This window comes from Bombyx mandarina, chromosome 17 (assembly GCF_030267445.1).
Source record: "Bombyx mandarina strain Sakado chromosome 17, ASM3026744v2".
NCBI lineage: Eukaryota > Metazoa > Arthropoda > Insecta > Lepidoptera > Bombycidae > Bombyx > Bombyx mandarina.
This window is the reverse complement of record NC_143223.1, coordinates 13,132,052-13,154,090: the sequence shown is the minus strand read 5'-3', so window position 1 is coordinate 13,154,090 and position 22,039 is coordinate 13,132,052. Positions and strand designations below refer to the sequence as shown.

General features: G+C 36.6%; 2 protein-coding genes across 2 annotated transcripts in view; both read right to left on the bottom strand.

Moving 5' to 3' along the window:
* Positions 1 to 22,039, bottom strand: part of Myo10A (unconventional myosin 10A) — a 138,836-nt gene that overhangs the window by 90,953 nt on the left and 25,844 nt on the right. The window contains exons 2-3 of the mRNA XM_089734127.1: positions 13,817 to 13,967; positions 57 to 307 (exon numbers count right to left, since the gene is read on the bottom strand). Coding sequence (XP_089590253.1) covers positions 57 to 307; positions 13,817 to 13,966 — 401 coding nt within the window. The 5' untranslated portion in view covers position 13,967. The remainder of the gene's footprint in view (positions 1 to 56; positions 308 to 13,816; positions 13,968 to 22,039) is intronic.
* LOC149501164 (uncharacterized) lies at positions 15,687 to 20,517 on the bottom strand. The gene is made up of 2 exons (XM_089734244.1): positions 16,836 to 20,517; positions 15,687 to 16,750 (listed from the first exon to the last, which is right to left on the bottom strand). Exons 1-2 carry the CDS (start codon positions 16,884 to 16,886, stop codon positions 15,899 to 15,901), a joined length of 903 nt encoding a protein of 300 aa, XP_089590370.1. The 5' UTR covers positions 16,887 to 20,517; the 3' UTR covers positions 15,687 to 15,898.

The window sequence follows — 22,039 nt, the reverse complement described above, 5'->3', positions numbered from 1 at the left end:
AAAAAAGAGTAAGTTAGCAATTGTGGATAAATAAATAAATAATTATAGGTTGTAACCTCCTAGCAGTCTGCAGTCCATACAACGCGTCGACTGGTCTGTAAGGGTTGACAGCCACTAATATGGAACCCGCATATGTGTAGATCAGACCCTGTTCGTATCTCAGCTTAAGGTTCCATAATAGGGCTGCCTCATGTAGGTCGTGTAGACGGGTCATGTCGTCCACTCCTGTTGGACCTAGCTCCTCGCGAGGCCAGACGGGGTCGCCTTCTTCCTCGCCATTCCCCATTTGGAGGGCGAATGTTTGAGGCTGGAACAAAATTAAAATGTTTAAAGTAAAAATATTATTTCACATTCAGAAAATTGTAATTATAGCCCCTCAGATATATATTTTTTTAAATACAGTTTTTTTTTACAGAAATTTATCTAAATTGCCGGGTAATTTTTTATTTTACAATTATTCATCTATACCAATATTATAAAATTGGTGAACATACATAGATTAAAAATTATGGTCGAATTGATAACTTCCTCTTTTGAAGTCGGTTAAAAAGCGTGACTTTGGTACCTTAAATAACTCCTTAACATTCTTTTATTCAAAAATATTTTCACTTTCTACGTAAATGAAGAGGCGAGTAAAATTTAGCGTTATGCCAAAGTAACTATTCCACCCGGACGAAGTCGTGGGCAAAAGCTAGTACATTCATAAAACTTTTTACTGAAATCAATACGGAATCACGTTAATTCAAGCAAAATTTTGTTCTTTCAACCAGTTCACAGTTCATTTTCACGTTTTATTACACACTAGCGACCCGCCCTCGCTTCGCTTCGGAAACATTAAAACACACATGAAACAAAAAAAAAAAAAGTAGCCTATGTTCATCAGGGACAATGTCGGCTTCTAATGGAAAAAGAATTTTTCAAATCGGTCCAGTAGTTTCGGAGCCTATTCGAAACAAACAAACAAACAAACAAATCTTTCCTCTTTATAATATTAGTATACTAGCGACCCGCCCTCGCTTCGCTTCGGAAACATTAAAACACACATGAATCCAAAAAAATAAAATAAAATTTTTTTAAAAAAAAGTTGCCTATGTTCATCAGGGACAATATCGGCTTCTAATGGAAAAATAATTTTTCAAATCGGTCCAGTAGTTTCGGAGCCTATTCGAAACAAACAAACAAACAAATCTTTCCTCTTTATAATATTAGTATAGATAGATATAGAAGTATAGATAATTTTTTTTAATGATCACAACATATCTCCATATAAGTATCTGGTATTATAATAATTGCTAACAAAAATATTTTTTATTTCTTAGATAGGTGAACGAGCTTATACCCCACCTGGTGTTAAGCGGTTACTGGAGCCCATAGACATTTACAATGTAAATGCCGCCCCATCTACCTTGAGATATGAGTTCTAAGGTCTCAGTATAGTTAAGTTAAGTTACTCAAAGTCCACGATAAATGGAATACGGTGTAATAATATTCTCGTAGACCTCATGTTAAATCCCTATGCGGTATGATAGGATAAGAAGAAGGCTATTCTCCGAGATTAGCATTTTTTCTTAGTTCATTTTTGACCAAAAATTTACGCGGTTAAAGTTTTTCTTCTTAATAAAACATGTTTTTTCTACAGTTATTTATGGTACAGAATGTATATAATATTATGCTCAAAGTGAAAACTGAAATTGCTTGTGTGTTACATCTATCGGGTTGTATGTACATAAGCACCGCCGTCCTACATATCAAGGGCTGAAGGCTATTTGGTTTAAGCGACATTTCGATTAATTCGCAACATTTATCTGTGTAAGTCACGGCCGTCTGGTGTAGTGGTAAGTGACATGGTCACTACACAAGGGGGTCGCGGGTTCGAATCCCGCCAAGGGAAGATATTTGTATGATAAATATAAATGTCTTTTCCAGGGTTATGGATGTATATTAAATATGTGTATGTGTATAATAAAAATCTTATATTTATTTCCGTTATCTGGTGCCTGTAACACAAGTTCTTTACGAACTTATCACGGGACCAGTTAATGTGGCGTGACTGTTAGTAAATATTTATTTATTATTTATTATTATTTATTTATTCGCGCTTCAGGGTCTGTGATCGTCCAGCCTGAGCTATTCCAAACATTTGGATAATCTATAAAAAAATAATCGCTCTGTAATATCTCCGTTGCTTATTTAACCCTTTGACTGCCATGTAGGTCACCGGTGCCCTACGCGGCGCACTGAAGTAATATCGATTTGTGTTAACTAAGGCGCCGAAATATCTAGTAGACTTCCGAAGATACTGAGACTGAATCTATTGCTAAGAGACCTGAAAGACTAAATAAAACATACATTAAAAACGAAAAGAAGGCAAAATTAGGTAATCCCGGCGGTTAGGAATAGAAATCGACGTAATTACAACATGGCAGTCGAAGCGTTATTTGTGGTAACATTTTCACACTTAGAGCGTTTATAAATCTATAAATTTAAATCATTAAGAATCACAGCAGGAGTCGTCATTTCTGCGTTTCGTTTACGAACATTCGTATCTAATAATGATGGGTCAACACTCGCGGCGCGAACGGTCACGAAAGCCCGCGACTGCGAATCATGAGTGTAGATGTTGTTCACGCTTTCTCGTTCGCGCTTTGCACCATTCCCCGATCAGTGTCGGTTTTTTGGCCAACGACATTCGGCGGCACGGGCACGCGAACTGAGAAGAAGAAGACTGTTAAGCTTTACGAGCGTGGAGGGCAGAGGCGGATTATCCGTAAGGCAAACTAGGCACGTTGCCTGGGGCGTGTAGTTACGCGAGCTCAGAATTTTTAAATAAATAAGGAAAATAGCATATTGACGATTTCTTCACAGTTATAACGTCATATTTCATTCGCGCATTAGTGTAATTACAAGCTGGTCTACTAAGGTCTAGGGTTTGATGATACAACGTCATCGTAATTGCAAAAACAACTAGTTAAAATTTATAGTATTATGATGGCCATTTATGGCCGGTACAGGGGCGCCCATAAAGTGATTGCCTAGGGCGCTCTGGACCTTTGATCCGCCACTGGTGGAGGCACACAGTTCACGCGCGGATCACGGCTTTTATTCACGGCGTGAATTCACAGCGCGACGTCACACGCGAGTGTAGAGCCGGAATAACGAAAACAGAACGTGAACGTGAGCTCATTTTGTACATTAGAAAAAAACAGAATAAAAACTTATTACGAATTTAATAATTGGTTAATACGAATAAGCTCGTGTTGCCGGATTGAGTTGGTTACAAAAAAAGTGTACTCGCAATACGTAATATTATTGAGTTTTAATTACTTTAGAAACGAAAACATGTTTATGTATGTATACGATTGCTTTGTTAATGGGTGGACAAGCTCACGGCCTCCCTGGTGTTAAGTGATTACCGGAGCCTGTAAACAGTCAGTCAGAGAGTCAGTTTTCATTGGATTGCATAACAGCCGTTCCGCCAGACAAACTTCAATATAAATTAAATTCGAAAGTGGCACATCCTATTCGTTGATTTGGATACTTAATAAAATGGAGTACATCCACGTAATTAAATAATTTACGTCTCTGCGACTTTGTTTATTTAAAAAAACTAGAGGTCCCGCAGTAGTCGAAATTCGACTATAATTAATTGGAATTGTAAGTTTGTACACTATTATGATTGTATTTTATACTTCTTTAATTACAAATTTCGCCAAGGCTACTTAATAATTTTTTTTTTAATAAAGACAAACAATATTTAACCAATTCTCAATTTGACAACAGACTTCAAGAACAAAAGTTTGACAATAAATAGTATGCATGCGTGTGTGCGTCAAATACATGGTATGTAGTGTGTGTAATGTTTTCTTTATTGATTTAATATGTCTTTTATGCATTATTTTAAAAAAAATATTAGGATTGTGCACTTCTTCTCTATATTCTCTATAAGTTTGGAAAATTTCATACTCCTCTGTCCGCGCAATTTTCGTAAAAAGGGATACAAAGTTTTTGCTTCACGTATTAATATATAGATATACTTAAAACATTTATATATACTTCGCGCTAGAATATAATAATAGTTTCAATTTCTAATTTACATGTTTGAAGTGACACCCCTGATTATAGGTATATTTCTCATGATTGCGACTTCATGTTCATAGCACCTAATTTAAATATTGTTTTTTTTTTAAAAATGATTGCGAGCGGGTTACAGATTTTTTTTAAATTTATCAATACAAATTGTAGCCTCGGCATTTCATTTATCTTGCGTGACATACGGACCCACGGAAGTTTGACATAGTCGAAGTTACATTATGAGGGTTGCGCTTCATAACACGTAACCATTACAACGAATTCATTTCACGAACTGACATAACAAAACGCAATAAAAAATCAACCACTCGGAAAATTATAATATCCGGAGACGTGTCAACTGTGACATAATAACTTCGTAATGAGAATAGATCGTCTTCGCGACCTCGATGCTTAGAACGTTCACCGTCGAGATTATTTCAATCGTTGAGCATACAATGCTCGCTAACTTCACGATTACGCATCCGTAGCCGTGAATGAAAGCGTAATCTGCTCAAAATTATTTATTTGAATCGACTGACTGACTGACTCCTCTCGCGGGTTTACTGAAAGGATTGTTTTTGTAATAAGTAGGCAGTCACTTTTGTGATTTTCCTTCGTATTCCGTTTTTAGGTAATAATAGCTTTGACTTTGGTAGTGTTGTAGTTGGCGCTACTGTCTGTTCCATCGAAGGTCGTAGGCTAGTTTTAAAATTGTCATTGGAAGTTTCTTGACTGAGAGGTGCGTCCGGTGAATTACAATCGCTAATTTTTATATGCTGGTAGGTACCACCAGCCTGCCTATTTCAGCCGTTACGCAGTAATGTGTTTCGGTTTGAAGGGTGGGGCAGCCGTTGTACTGTTACAACTGAGACCTTAGAACACATATCTCAAGGTGGGTGGCGGCATTTACGTTATCAATGTCTATTGGCTCCGGTAACCACTTAAAATCAGGTGGGCTGTGAGCTCGTCCACACATCTATGCAATAAAATAAAATGCCTTTTTTCCGAAAAGACGATCAAAGTGTAAGATACCAGTGATACTGTTAAGTGACCCTCATATCGTATCGATGCATTAGCTTAAAGGAACAGATAACTGTTCTGCATTGTGGTCGTCGTTTATAATTCATTCTGTGACAGCCCGCCAAGGAATATAATTAGTGGATCACGGACGATGTTAATGAGACATTCTAATGTTTGTTATTTGTCAATAGATTTCTGAGGAATTTGAGGTTATTATTTTGTAAAATATATTATGGTTTGTTTTGTTTAATAAAAACCTATAACACCTGTTTTATTTGTATTATTACAGAACTTTTTGGCGGGAACGCGAGGAGCGAAGATGTGTCAGTTGTTTGATTTTGTTAATTAAGTATTTCTTCTTGATTAAATATGTAATAACGGTGGTTTATTAACTTTTTCGTATCTGTGAAAGTGCACAAATGCGGAAAAATGAAACAAAGTCGCTTGAAGTTGCATCTCGGGATCTTTCAAAAACTTCACTAAAAAGGTTTCAGTAAACATGTAACCACCATTTTACTGAGACTATATTTTATTCGATATCATCTCGGTTCATTTAATTTCATTCCAATTAATTAATGTCTCAAATTAATCAATTTCATTTCGCTACTTGTCATTTTTCATAAAACAGAATATACAAAAGATTAGGCTGTATAGTAGATAGATACCTTAAGATACCTTCGCCTTTCCAGTCGGAAAATGAAACTACAACCACAATACTATTACGCTTCTTAAAATGACTCACTTAGCTGTCATTGGTCCGTTATAATCTTATTCAAGATTAAAAACAAGAGAAACGAAAACTACATCAACATTCCGTGTTAAACAAACATAACCCTTATTTAAAATAAATAATTCAAAAATTATAATTACATTTTTCATAAGAATATTTATGCACAAATCTTTCAACGGCTGCACTGGGACGACACTCCATCTTCTACGTACAGTAATATTGTTTGGTGCTAAGTTATCTTCAGGGATAATTTTCCTTTGACCAAAACTTTGCCGACGACTGATCCTCACATTGAATTCTACATTTTCAACATCGTGGTCGTCTTTCGAGGAATTTATTGAACTAAAATAATCTGGATTGCGTTCTTTAGTTAGAGAGTTACCGGAATCCGACGGTGTAGTCTCAGGAGAACTGCGTGGTGTTGGAGCAAAGTGTACCCTCATCGGCATTCAGTGGCGGTGTTTGTACAATTAGGCGAAATTCCTTGTCCTAATGGAGTTTTGCTTTATCACGAATGAAAAAAAAACAAAGAAGATCAGCATTTTTTCCCCAGTTAATTTAAATACATGAAGAATACCAAGGTATATTTAAAAATGTCCACAGATTACTTCAACCATGAAACTACTATATCTATTAAAATATTATACCTCTCTCTCTCAGTGATTGGAACTGTGACATTAAAATTGCTTTGCATAGTTGCGACATTGAGATTTTGTACAAAATCTCAGCCGGTTCTATGTGATCGTTCACATTTTATCTCAGATTTGCCTTAATAAGGTGGTACTAACATAATCAAAGGAACGTAAAATATGTAGATAATAAACGTATAAGGCGAATGGGAAATCACCTAGTGAATGCCAATCGTTATGCCTAATTCCTGTTTACCCAAATTATGCTTCAATCCGATACCAGAGAATTCAAAATCCATTCTATAGTTTAGCTAACAAGAATCACAAAGCACAATAATACACTTTTAGCACACAACCAAAATGGTAAATATCACTTGAGTTCCGTAAAAACATTAATCGCTGGGCGCCGTTTCATTCCCAGAACTACTACACATAAGAATGTTCTGAGAATGACTGCAATTTGCCTGGATCTCGGGCGATGGCTTGGCTTGACAGTCCGCAACTGATACGGCTAGTCAGGATAACGGCTAACGCGATGTACAGTGTTGCAATCCGACCGGTTCCAATACGTCCATTTTCGAGGTTGTTCAAAATTATAATGAATTAAAAAATATTTATTGGTTTGACAGAGGCCGTCTGAGTTTCTTGACTGGTTTTTGGTGAACCAAACTGTTCGGACTTTGGTAGAATTATGACGAATATCGTACATGAATGTTTTCAATGAATATTAATTAGGATTATAATCAATGATTTCTCTCATTTGAACATCAAGACCTTTCACAAATGAACGAATAATTCAAGTGTTTTAATACTGTTTTGTGACCAGTTAAAATCGATTTCGGGGTGAAATAGCAATTCGATTTCAATAAAGTATTAAAATAAATGATCAAGACGCTTGCAACGGCGCCTAAGTCGCCGGTCGAAATAATATAGGTATTATGAAAATAGCGATGTTAAAGACCATTCGTATTAAAATGAAAACTAACCTTTTTTACAAAGTTTGTTTCATTATTGTTTCTCGATTGCAAATACGAGGAAATGCCTAATTAGACTGACAATGAAGCAGTAAAATAGAGACAAGGTTTAATAGACTGCGTGAAAAATTAACAATGCGCATATTGGAAATTCTATGAATTGGCGAACAAAGCAAAATTTTGGACATCATTTTAAATCATGTTTCGGAATAATGTCGTAAATTATAATACAATTTTAGGTATCCATTTCATAAATTTCCTGTTATATCAAATAAGCTGTTATATTTAATAAGAATGAATTCTTAAGCAATCAAAATATATTAGAATATTCAAAACGTTAAAAAATAAAATACGGCAGTAATTTTAAGCCGTAATAAATATTAATAAAGGTATTTTGTTGGGTTAGACGAGACGTGTTAGTAAAATTTGATTCGACGGCGTGAAAATCATTCGCGTATTTGTTGTCAAATTAGTGTTAGAGATGTTCTTATTTTAATTTAGAAGAAAAAGTATATTATAGGAGAACTATTACCATAGTTACAAGATAGTTACATTTAGCGGTAGGCAGCGGCTTGGCTCTGCCCCTGGCATTGCTGAAATCCATGGGCTACGGTAACCACTCACTATCAGGTGGACCTTATGCTCATCTGCCTACAAAGGCAATAAAAAAAAATACGAAGGGGTATTCTTCTATCTATCGGCATTCCCTCAAGGATCTCGCGATTAGCGCAATGTTAATTTGCCGGTTACACAATCTCAAAAACCTGATTAAATATGGTATGTTAGTTGGCGATTACCGAAAAATATGTTAGGAAAAAAAATGCGCACAGAATAAGGTTATAAGACGTGACGATCGATGAATAATATTATTTTGCAGTTTGATAACAACGCAGCTCTCCGCCAAGTAAATGATAGGAATGGGTGGTGAGAGACAGTAAGAAGACAGTAAGAAGGTCATGATCCTGAAGAATGATGGAAGGACTGAGGAAAGAATAGAGTTTGGTTGTACATGTTCAAATTCTTCGCTATTGAGTGATGTTAATTATAAATGATTGTATTTTATTTATTGCATCTTATGGCGTTAACTATAATGACTGTGTTGCCTCCAAGGTACTTACTGGCGGTAGGGCGTGTTATGAGCACGCACTTTTTTCTACCTATTCTAGTAACCTCGAGAGGTTATACTAGATTCGCAGAACGAGTAGGTGAGCTCACGGATACTCACTCTAACTTGACGAGGTTTCTAACACTAGCCCTAGCAAGAGCAGTGCTTCGCAGAATCTGCTACTGGATCGGAAACGCGACTCACTGAGAAATTCTGGCGAGAAACTCAGTGGGCTGTGTCTCTTAATTTACTCGCCGAACCCTTCGTCGCAAGTGACGGGTTCGACGAGAACGGTAACCGGTGCATGAGGTACCTAAAAGCATGGTTAGTGGATCGGGAGGATACGAAATGACGTGTTTAAGACGACGTCGACTGTTTATCATACCCGCACGGGTAGGTACCACCATCCCGACTATTTTGCCGTGAAGCAGCAATGCGTTTTGGTTTGGAGCGCGGGGCAGCCATTGTATGTACTATAAAACTGAGACTTAGAACTCATGTCTCGATTTACCTTGTTGATGTCTACGGGCCCCGATAAGAACAAACCAAATATCAAGTGTGTCATGAGCTCATCCACCCATCTAAGGAAAAAAAATTAAGGCGAAAAAGGCCCTTTAATCTTGAAAATCTATTAAACCAGAAAAAGAAATTTAGTTTTCACGTTAAGTATGGATCGAAATTCGACATTTGAAAAAAAAAAAACATAACATTTCTAACTCAATACGTCTTTTAAATAGCGGATTTCAAACGTAATTAATATTCCAATGTTATTGATAGTAAAATTACAATAATCCATATACATATAAATAAGCGAAGAGAAAACAGTTTCGTTTTCACGTCTATTTATTGAACGATTTCCATTTCTTTAGTAGTTAGTTAATTGTGAGCTTAGTGTTGCCAGTAAAAAAAATTTTGGAAATAGTACTTTGTTTTTCAAAGTGTCAATAATAAAAATAATCAGAAAATGGAAATGAAAAACAAATCTAAATTTTAAAATGCTCAATTATTATAGCCGAATGGGAGAACAAATGTTCCAATGAACAAATGGGAACAAATATTCTAGAAAGTTCTCTAGCTAAGATATTCACCTGTGTTATGAATTTCACTGGTTCACTGGTGATAGGACCTCTTATGAGTCAGCACGGGTAGGTACCACCACCCCGCCTATTTCTGCCGTGAAGCAGTAATGCGTTTCGATTTAAAGGGTGGGGTAGCCGTTGTAACTATACTGAGACCTTAGAACTTATTTCTCAAGGTGGGTGGCGCATTTACGTTGTAGATGTCTATGGGCTCCAGTAACCACTTAACATCAGGTAGGCTGTGACCTCATCCACCCATCTAAGCAATAAAAATAAATAAAGAAAGAATACCCGGAACACACACAAGACAAGGACAAACACTCGAAGAAAATCTGACTCTAACCCGGAATGGAGCACCCCTAAGCTCATAGAGCATCATAGTCATTGATTACCGGACCAACGTCTTTATCATCGATTTTATAACATTAACGGAATCGACCGCATGTCTAAGAGGTCACAAGCTCACCTCGACCTTGTGCGGTCCGACTCACCACACAGCATTGACAATACCAGTACAATCTAATATTTTCTGTTATGACGCACTTATGCACCGACTGTTTCGTTCTACACGAGATTCGAATTGATTGACTCAGTTGTGCAGTAGTTAGCGCCTCTGACTTCTGGGCCGAAGGTTGTGGGTCCAATTCTCACGTCGAGCAAATATTCGTCTGACGAACAGGTTCGTTTGCTTTTTGTCGGAATGTTCATTATGTTTATATTTAAAACGTATGTAAAGTATACATGAGTGTCTGTTTCCCATAGCACAGAGACTCTTAGTTTGAGGACAGATAGAGATAGTGAAAGAGAGGGAGAGAGAGTGATAGAGATAGAGATAGACAAATAGGGGGGGTAATGATAAAGGTTTTTTTTATTATTATTTTTTTAAATCTCTTGAGGCTTCCAAAGTTCCAAGGTTTATTAAGGCACTCAAAGATCTATATATTAATACGTGAAGCAAAAACTTTGTATCCCTTTTTACGAAAATTGCGCGGACGGAGGAGTATGAAATTTTCCACACTTATAGAGAATATAGAGAAGAAGTGCACAATGCTAATATTTTTTAAAAATAATGCATAAAAGATACATTAAATCAATAAAGAAAACATTACACACACTATATACCATGTATTTGACGCACACACGCATGCTTACTATTTATTGTCAAACTTTTGTTCTTGACGTCTGTTGTCAAATTGAAAATAGATTAAATATTATTTGTCTTTGTTAATATTTTTTATAGTGTAGTCTTGGCGAAATTTGTGATCATAGAAGTATAAAATACAATCATAATAGTGTACAAACTTACAATTCCAATTAATTATAGTCGAATTTCGACTACTGCGGGACCTCTAGTATACATAGAAACTCAATACAAGACAAGGATATATAAATTAGGAGTTAGAAACGGCTTCAAAACTAAACAAAATCTATCCAATATAACAACACCAGTCTTTTGATATATTTATTGCACTAGCATCTGTATCTAACGTGCGTGAATGCCACCACCCACCTTGAGATATAAAGTCGAAAACAAAATCGCATTGTATTATAATAACATAAGACAATTTGTTATGTAGAAGGTCTTATGTTATATGTAGGCGTATAGTTTCACACGGTGTACACATAGGGCGATAATATTTCCGAAGACGAACAGGCGAGTTGATAGGGCAACGGGTTTTAGGTGATTCTAGTCCATGGACATCATCATGTTAATGTTGCCAACGACCTAGGGATGAGCTGAGGTAATGAAATAGTCTGCAAGGTCAAATCCTCATGTTTTTACTGTCATTCAAATTTGAATGAATCGATGATCGCACGAATCCTTCATGGTGCCATAGATGTAGTGAGAGATTATTTTCCTTTCAATAACTTTATGACTCCTCCCGACATCTATTGGCGAATAATAATACTATTTTTAAGATACAATAACACTAAAGCTATTTCAGCAGATGACGCTGTTAAGCCACCCGAAGCCAATGAGTGTTTGGATTAAGGTTGGACCAAGAAAATGAATTGTTTATTTATATTATTTGTGTATTTTTAACTCACGCGTTCACTTAAAAATGCCTAAACGACCTTGGAATATTTCATCATTTTATCAATATGTAATTCGTATTTAAATATAATTTATAAAAAACACAATTTAACAAAAAAATCATCGTCATCATCGTCTAGTGATCGTATTAAATGAGTGACATTTTCACACATTTTCATATCTATTAATATGGAACTTTATTGTTTAGTGTCAAGAGTCAAAATGAATAATGTCATTGTACAATATAGAGATGTAATAACCATAACAATTATTAATTAAAACGGGATATATATGTACCAGTATTTACCATACGAAATGAGTTCCCGATATTTTTAAGTTTAACGGCCGTCTGGTGCAGTGGTAAGTGACATGGTCACTATACAAGGGGGTCGCGGGTTCGAATCCCGCCAAGAGAAGGTATTTGTATGATAAATATAAATGTCTTTTCCAGGGTTATGGATGTATCTTAAATATATGTATGTGTATAATAAAAATCTTACGTTTATTTACGTCATCTGGTACCTGTAACACAAGTTCTTTACGAACTTATCACGGGACCAGTTAAAGTGGTGTCATTGTTAGTAAAAAAAAAAAAAAAAAATTGTGTTCGGGATGTGTGAACATAAGTTTCGTCAGTATACACAATATCTCTGCCTTCAGATCTGTACTTCCTTACTAAGTCTAGGTACTTTACTCTTTTAAGTCTAACTTCATCTTTTTCCATCAGTATTTTCCTATTATTAGTAATTTTCTTGAATAAAAAACCCCATTTGGCGAAGTGTTCTTCTTAGTGTAAAATCACATCCTTTGAAATTCGTCGTTTCTATTAATTTGGACTTTTGTGCTTTTATTGGAGGGACTTGTTTATAAATGAGATAAAAGTTATAAACCATCCGTCGTACCACTGCATAATCAAAATCATCAAAATGTAGAGAGAATTTCTTGCGTGGTCTACCCCGAATCGATTTGAAGGGAGGAACAGAAGTATTGAGCTAATTGACAGTTGGACCTAATACCTAGAGTTGCTTGACGACACGCACATTGTGATTTAAGTCAGCTACGATAACAACTTCAAGCAGTATTTTTTCCCTCCCAATCCCATAGACGCAATTTTTGTTTTGTTTGACTCGTGTATGTCATGTGCGAGTTATATTCACATCAGTAGCCCTTCATCTCATAAAATGTTAAGAAGCGGAATGAACAATAACAAAATGATGTCATACGTTGAGCTGTAAAGACTAAGTGCATAGTTCCATCACGATCTATACATAAATCAATGAATGTGTGTAATTCTTTTGGTATTTTATTGTTATTGATTCTCTTGTTTAATGTGAGCATTCTGTATCGACTGAAAACATGGGATATGTAAATAATGAATGATCTTCGGTGTTTTGACTAGCAGAATGTGGATAGGATTTTAATAATGACTGTAAAGTAGCAATCAGACAATACGAGGTGTTTAATCACCGACTATTTTCCTGTAGACATATACGACAAATGGAAGATCTTCCACCGAGCGGGTGATATTGCTCGGTAGACAGACGGTCCAGTTTTTTTTGTTCGGAACTTGTATATAAGCAAGCTTATCTTGAAAATGTCGTAAGCGAGATTCAGGCATCTGTCAAATATCTTGTGTTCTGTGATGACTATCGTCACATTCCTGTTATTTTCTTCCTACTTAATTTACATCCCTCCCCCTCTAAAATCTTAGTTAGCCTTATGAATACCTCTACCATCATCGCGATCGCTGCTGCAAAGCCATAATACCTTACGGTTTGAAGGATAGGACAGCTGTAAACAGAAAGGGAAAAGTCTTCCGGGCCCGCTAGTTGTTCATAATATATTGATTTTTTTTTTTTTTTTTTTATGATATCCTTAACGTCGTAACGTGTTTAGACAGAATTGGATTCGCTTTACGCACTGTTGTCGGCTTCCAACATTTGGGCAGTTAAACCGAAAGTTTCACATATATTTCTATATATATCTAGCCCTTGTAAGCAGACGAGCATACGGCTCACCTGATGGTGAGTGGTTACCGTCGCCCATGGACTTCAGCAATGCCAGGGGCAGAGCCAAGCTGCTGCCTACCACTTTAACGCGCTTTATTTAATATTAATATTAATACTTATATATTATTAATACTTAGTAATTTGAAATTTTATGTAACCCATACCTGTCCATTGACGACTGCGCTTACAAGGAGCACCCTGGCGGCGCGGTGCACCTCCACGAGCTCGCCGGGTAGCGGGGCGGAGGCACCAGCCGGCTGGAACCATACCGCGGCGCCTTCCGACCACTCCGCGAGTCCCCCGGACCCCGCCATTCTGTCAAAAGTAATAATTAAAATGTTACTAGGAATGAAATGACTTATTTCTAATTTCTTATAATTTCTCTAATTTGTTATATACAAAAAAACAATTTCAGGTCCATCGACTTTAAGTAAAATAACAATAGGTGTCCTTTTCAACGCCTTCTCGCTATCATTATAGACACCAGTAAAATAAAAACACGAAGTGACAAAATAGTTGTTAAATTATAGCTTCTTATGTGTTAATTTAGAATTGGTTTAAAATGTCATCTATACTAATATTATAAAGAGGAAAGATTTGTTTGTTTGTTTGTATTGAATAGGCTCCGAAACTACAGAACCGATTTGAAAAATTCTTTCAATGCTTGGAAGCTACACTATTCCCGAGTAACATAGGCTATAAACTATTTTGAAAAAAATAGGGATCCTTACTAAAACTTCAATAATGTGACCAAAGGTGTAAAAAAATTACCTAAAATATTCTTTACATTCGTGTCCTGCGAAAACTATTGATGATAGAATAAAATAATGTAGGTACTACGACTTTGTAGAACACATTATTGTTTACAAGAAATGTTGCGACAGCATATGTCTAACTATTATAGTTATGCCGCAATAAGTGTTCTTTTATTTAAAAAAATAAAATAACGTTCAATATCGTTGAAATTTTTATCAAAGTCCCGAGCAGTGCCGGAGCCTACCGCTTGTTTTTTCTATACTAATCTATACTATAAAGAGGAAAGATTTGTTTGTTTGTTTCGAATAGGCTCCGAAACTACTGGACCGATTTGAAAAATTCTTTTTTCATTAGAAGCCGACATTGTCCCTGATGAACATAGGCTACTTTTTAAAAAAAAAAATAATATTTAATTTTTTTGGTTTCATGTGTGTTTTAATGTTTCCGAAGCGAAGCGAGGGCGGGTCGCTAGTATATTATAAAGAGGAAAGATTTGTTTGTTTGTATCGAATAGGCTCCGAAACTACTGAACCGATTTGAAAAATTCTCTCACTGTTTTAAAGCTACACTATTCCCGAGGGACATAGGCTATAATATTTTTTGAAAACAATTAGGTATCCTTACTAAAACTCCAATAATGTAACCCAAGGTGTAAAAAATTACTTAAAATATTCTTTACATCGCGTGCCCTGCGAAAACTATTGATGATAGAATAAAATAATGTACTACGACTTTGTAGAACACATTATTATTTACAAAAAGTGTCGCGACAGCATATGTCTGACTATTATAGTTATGCCGCAATAAGTGTTCTTTTATTACTAAAAATAAAACAACGTGAAATATCGATGAAATTTTTGTCAAAGTCCCGAGCGGAGCCGGAGCGGGTCGCTAGTCTTTAATATTTCATAACGGCCGTCTGGTGTAGTGGTAAGTGACATGGTCACTACACAAGGGGGTCGCGGGTTCGAATCCCGCCAAGGGAAGATATTTGTATGATAAATATAAATGTCTTTCCAGGGTTATGGGTGTATATTAAATATATGTATAATAAAAATATTATATTTATTTCCGTTATCTGGTACCTGTAACACAAGTTCTTTACGAAGTTAGTACGGGACCAGTTAACGTGGCGTGATTGTTAGTAAATATTTATATTTATTTATTACATATTTGTTTTAAAATTCTGAATAATTGTTGTTATTAAGTATGAAATCAATATTTATTATTCAATTATGGCTTGGGGCTGAAAGCAGATCGGCTTGTTATCGCAATTAAAAGGTTGGAGGAAGAGAAATCACAAGACTTACATAATAAATACATTACTAATTTATTATTTCTTAAAAATTACTTAACACTAAACACAATACAGTATGATTATTTCATAGATACAATTAGATTAAATAATTGTCTTAAATTAATAGCTTAGCAGATGCGTAAAAACAGTGTATTTATTGCTTATGATCGAATACATTTATGCTGGACTCTGGTCAGAAATATAAAGGGGGACCGCGACCACAGGGACAAGGTGGTGGCGGTCCGCAGCACGGTGGCGAAGACTGGAAGCATATTGGACCGGGAGGAGGCGGCTGAATACAAAATGGTTCCAACGGTGGAGGTTGAACCATCAACGGCGGAAGCTGGGGCGGCTGTACACACAGCGGAGGCAATGGAGGCGGCTGCACACTGATCGGCGCTGGGGGCGGGGGGTGCACACACATCGGCGGGGGAGGCGGAGGCTGCACCGTCATAGGCGGCGGAGGAGGCGGCTGAACAACAACAGAAGGTGGTGTCGGCGGCTGCACCATCATAGGTGGTGGTGGTGGCAGTTGAACGGGCATCGGCGGCAATGGCGGCGGTTGCACCATAAGCTGACCCAGCGGTGGCGGCTGCACTATAATCGGCGGAGGAGCTGGTAGTTCAATTATGATCGGCGGAGGTAATGGCAGGTCCAGTAGTAGCGGAGGCGGCACGGGCGGATTGACGTACATCGGGGGCGGGGGCGGCGGACTTATGCACATAGGCGGTAACGGGGGTGGGTTGACGCAAATCGGAGGGGGCGGCGGAGGAGCAATCGTAAATGGCGGCAAAGGCGGCGGAGACACCATGAACGGAGGAGAAGGCGGAGGAGATATTGTGAACGGCGGAAGTGTTGGCAGTTCAATCATCATCGGAGGCAGTGCTGGGGGAGTTATACAGAACGGCGGAGGAGTGGGCAAAGTCACGTAGACCGGAGGTATGGACGGCGCTGGTATTTGCAGCGGCGGAGAGCAGCAGGAGCAACTCGGCTGCGAGTAGTATTGGTACGGGGACACCGCATAATACTGCGCGTTTACGAACGACTGAAAAAACACATACTTGTAATCAAAACTTCTGTAATAAAATGTAGCATAATAAAACGCCATCGCTTTAACACAGAGAACTTACTTGTGAGAATAAAGCTATCAATTGCAGAAGCAATTTTGTAGTCACCTCCATAACTTACAGATCCGGACTCGTCATTCAAAATGGAGTGTAATTTATTTATATGGACATATTGCCCCAGTGGTTGCGTTAGATTTTACAAAAAGATTATATTATGATTTTACAATACGAAGAAAGATAATTTTATCGTAATTTTTTTTTTTAATTTTTTTGTTATCTCGTATGCGATCTCGTAACAATAACGGATGTTAAACAGATACGACATGTATTTCGCTGATAGGCGACGCGTTAAAATCTTCGTTTTGTAATAGTTATGTCAGTGGGTGCATAACACAATGCAAATGTTAATCAGATATAAATAATTGGAAACCGTTATTTCTATCGCACAGTAGTAAAATATGCGACGAAATTCATTAATAACGTAGATAGTCATGGTTGTACTATTTATTACCTAAAGTGCGTACAGTCTGTCTTAATCAGATATTGGAAGTCGTCGTGGCCTAAAGGATAAGACGTCCGGTGCATTCGTATCGAGCGACGCACCGGTGTTCGAATCCCGCAGGCGGGTACCAATTTTTCTAATGAAATACGTACTCAACAAATGTTCACGATTGACTTCCACGGTGAAGGAATAACATCGTGCAATAAAAATCAAACACGCAAAATTATAATTTGCGTAATTACTGGTGGTAGGACCTCTTGTGAGTCCGCACGGGTATATACCACCGCCCCGCCTATTTCTGCTGTGAAGCAGTAATGCGTTTCGGTTTGAAGGGCGGGCGGCCGTTGTGACTATACTGAGACCTTAGAACTATATCTCAAGGTGTGTGGCGCATTTACGTTGTAGATGTCTATGGGCTCCAGTAACCACTTAACATCAGGTGGGCTGTGAGCTCGTCCACAAATCTAAGCAATAAAAAAAAACGAGGACATTGTGGTGAAAGGACCTGCGTGGACATGGTGATTTGAAGAGATTCTGTGGTCAAACAGTTTCGTGCATACATTGAAGCGACCGTCATTATTACTAATTATCTTTTTAATTTGATAGATTAAAGATTAGATACAGTAGATTGGAGGAAATAAAGACTAGAGTAGCGGGGAATAGGGGGAATAGGGAAAATTACTTTTATTTTGTGTTTAAGAATATTAAATAGTTTAATTTAGTCATCAAAGTTTTGTAAATCATTAAAGATATTAAAAAGTTAATTATCTAAAGTTAGGTACCTACCTAATGCTAAACGGTGCCAGTCCTATCGAAAAACTCCCCATACGTAGCCTGATTTACTCCAAAGCCAAGTTTTTGTGTATTTTGTAGTGAACTATGTATAATAACGCATCGTATATAAAAATTTAAGCCTCCGGAACCATTTTAATCTCAATTTTATTGGTACTAGAGGTCCCGCAGTAGTCGAAATTCGATTATAATTAATTGGAATTGTAAGTTTGTACACTGCTATGATTGTATTTTATACTTCTATAATCACAAATTTCGCCAAGACTACACTATAAAAAATATTACCAAAGACAAACAATATTTAATCTATTCTCAATTTGACAACAGACGTCAAGAACAAAAGTTTGACAGTAAATATTATGCATGCGTGTGTGCGTCAAATACATGGTATGTAGTGTGTGTAATGTTTTCTTTATTGATTTATTGTATCTTTTATGCATTATTTAAAAAAAAATAGGATTGTGCACTTCTTCTCTATGTTCTCTATAAGTGTGGAAAATTTCATGCTCCTCCGTTTGCGCAATTTTCGTAAAAAGGGATACAAAGTTTTTGCTTCACGTATTAATATATAGATTACCCTAAGAAAAAACATAGAAAAATTGTGTTGGATTTGGAAAGGGTTCCGATTCCCCCCAATCTACGGTACTTTCGTTGGTATTATGGTGTGTCTTATTTCCGCAGGTTCATTACAAGAAACGTTTCAAAGGCCACATCCGTCTTGTTTTCTCGATTGAAACTTACATTAATTTCTGCAATTATACTACGGTTTAAAACACAATTTGTTTAATGAGCTCCCAAGAGTAAATGTGACTGCTTTATCTCGTTTATTGATGGACTTTCTCGGCGCGACGTGGTCATTTTTTAAAGTAGGTTCAACGAATGAAAGTTAATATACATGTTTCGGGATGTTATCAAAAGTAAAATCGTGACGTTAACCCACTCTGTGGGCTACTGAATAATGCATCTTTTACTCAGTTCAACTTGTGTTTTCGTTCCGCTGTGCATTCTCAATGTCAAGCACCTCAGTGGGGGACTATGGGAAAGATTGTTACATTAAAAATTATTGAGGTGTCACATTTTAATTAATTCTATAACAAGTCGGTCGGTCATTAAGGTCGAATGTTATTTCAAGTGTAACTATGTTGAATTTTAAGACGTGTTTTACATAAAAGAACCAACATAGAGGTTAGTTACGGAGAAAGAAAAACAAGTTCTCTGAAGAGAGTTGTTTAAGTTGAATGTACTAAAAGCCTGCTAAATAGAATTGCTTGTATAATAAGAATTGAGACGAGATAATTAATAATACAGGAAATTTATAATATCTACGTTGTTGATTTATTTTGTTGTGGAAGTGGGCGGCAGAATCCAATTTAGCATCAACAGATAGTATCAAAAACTCCGCTTAGCAATCGATGTTTTTATTATCTATGACAATATTGCCATAATTTTCTTCGGTTCTCCCGAATCATAAACAAAATTAAAAGCACTCTTACAGTTTAATTTTGCATTTATATTATATCCGACGCTTCGAAAACTTTAGTTATCGTGATCACGGATATCGATGAAACCGTACAAATAAATAGTTTTAATTATAATATTGCCATCTTTAAGCTCTCATTACACCGAAATAATTCGTTCGATCCTTTCGTCACTTTGTGTTCGATAAAACAGATAAGTGTCATAAATGTCACTGTCAAAAACGAAGGAAATTATTGAATAGTGTGCGTCTATTGTCTTTGGCTGTCCCTTGACTAAGTGATGTCTGTTAACACGTACAAATAACGTAGTCGACACGGAATGGCACAATTCACACATCGTTCTCAGAGTTACGAATACGGGAAGTGACTGATTTCACTTTCCAATTGCCAACTTCAAAGTTTTCTTTTTCTCAGAAATTCATGCACTTTTTTTAATCATTAATCATCTTTCATTAATGCAACTAGATTACTTACTAATCGATCGCGAATAACAAAGGCCGTTGAGGCTACATTTACAAATATACAGTCTTATTACCGAATTATAATTAACCAAAGTACTTCAGAATAGACATATGTATATGTAACATGTTACACTATCCCTTTGTTAGGAACGAAATCCATTTTGAAATCTAAATTCAGTTATTAGTAGAAGTATATTGTGACCTTAAATACTTAATATGCGCCTGCGACCCGAAAAGAGTTCATTGGATCCGGGAAACAATGCCCCATGAGACGCTTCCGTTTGCCGAAGACGCATAGACATACAGACTGTGCATACAAATCGAGTACCCTATCAAATGTGGAAGCCGATTGCGGATAGAGGACTGTTCATAAAAGAGTGCTTTTTAAATTTGAACGCATTATAAATGTGTTCGGTATTCAAAGTGCAGCGGCAAAAGTAAAGCTTTCTTTTAGAATATACAGAGAATTTTAAATACAGAATCTTCATTGGCATCGAAGAAATGTAATAAATTGTTCTGTTCTTGCCAAATATTATTTTTACTTTTACTTTTAACATTTTATTTGAAACGCTACTTTTTTTTTTCTATAATGGTACCTCCTATTCGTTCCAAATTTAAAGAGAAGGATTTATTAATATTATATCAGATATACTCAAACCAGGCATTGTTCAATTATTCATAAAGGACGTGTCTTTATAATAAAAAAAATTTGGAAACACTGTCAATTTATTTATTAAATGGGTTGTCCAACAAAGTTAATGGAAAATGCTATATTATGCCTAATCTAGATACTTGCCAAGTACCTTTTTTCCTATCTAGCCTGATGGTCTAGTCTAGAGAGACCATGTCAGCGTCATGGCGACTGTAGATATTTACTGATGGAACCAAGTAACGACGAACGAGCACGAATACGAGTATGTAAACGGATTATACGTGATTGGCAACAGCGCCGAATATCCTAAACTGAATAAAAGTAAAAATCGTGCTAAGTTAAATGATAGCATTTTCAATACTGTAACTTAGTTATACTGTATTCCAATAAAAAAAAAATAGAAGACTGATGATTCATTAATTATTAAAATAAATTATTTTTAACTAAACAAATATTATATTGACACGAAAAATTACACTTTTAAATTACTGTTGTTTTTAAAATTTAAACTTTTAAAATTTTATTTTCTTTTGTTACACCGTGAAGAGCATAGCACGAAATTCAGAACAGCCCGTTTTGTGATTTCGCCACGGTACCCTAAAAACTATCTCAGTATCTCGCAAAAAAAAAAGAACAACTAGAAAGTATAATAGTGATCGTAACGTCACGCGTGTGTGTGGTACAAAAATTTAATTATTCACATCGCATTAATTGTACGTTTCATTCTCAAATAAAACATTAATTAAATCAATGAACATTATACATTTCAACGTTACCTAACAACGCTATAGAAAGTTTATTAGTAGATAATATATTTCAAAATAAATATTCTGATTTTAGTATTTCGATTTATATTTTATTTAAATGTAATGCTTTTCTTGTAATGCGAACAGCTTTCTTCGAAACCATAAACTTATCTTGGCCACCTCTAAATACATATTCAACGCTAGGAGCAAGCTTAGGGACCTTTGTCGAGTTCGACGAGCAACCTAACCCATTCATCAGCTCGCTAAGTTTCTCGCCGGATCTTCTCAGCGGGTCGCGATTCCGATCCGGTAGTAGATTCATTCGCGAAGCAGCTGCACTTGAGCTGTTAGGTCTCCTTTGGAGGCGCTCGGGCAGCTGTTAGCAAATCCCACCTCTCCGGATTCACTCAGTGCTTTTAGACTCTCCGGTCATCGGTCATCGTTCACATTGAATACCACGAAAAGTTCGACGTACAACTTTACCCATAGACACAGCCAAACGCGTTTCTCACCAGATCTTCTCAGCTTGTCGCGATTCCAATTCGGTGTTAGATTCGGCGAAGCATTGCTCTTGCTATGGCTAGTGTTAGCAATTTCGGTTGAGCCCGTGAGCTCATCTACCAATCCGCGCGTATT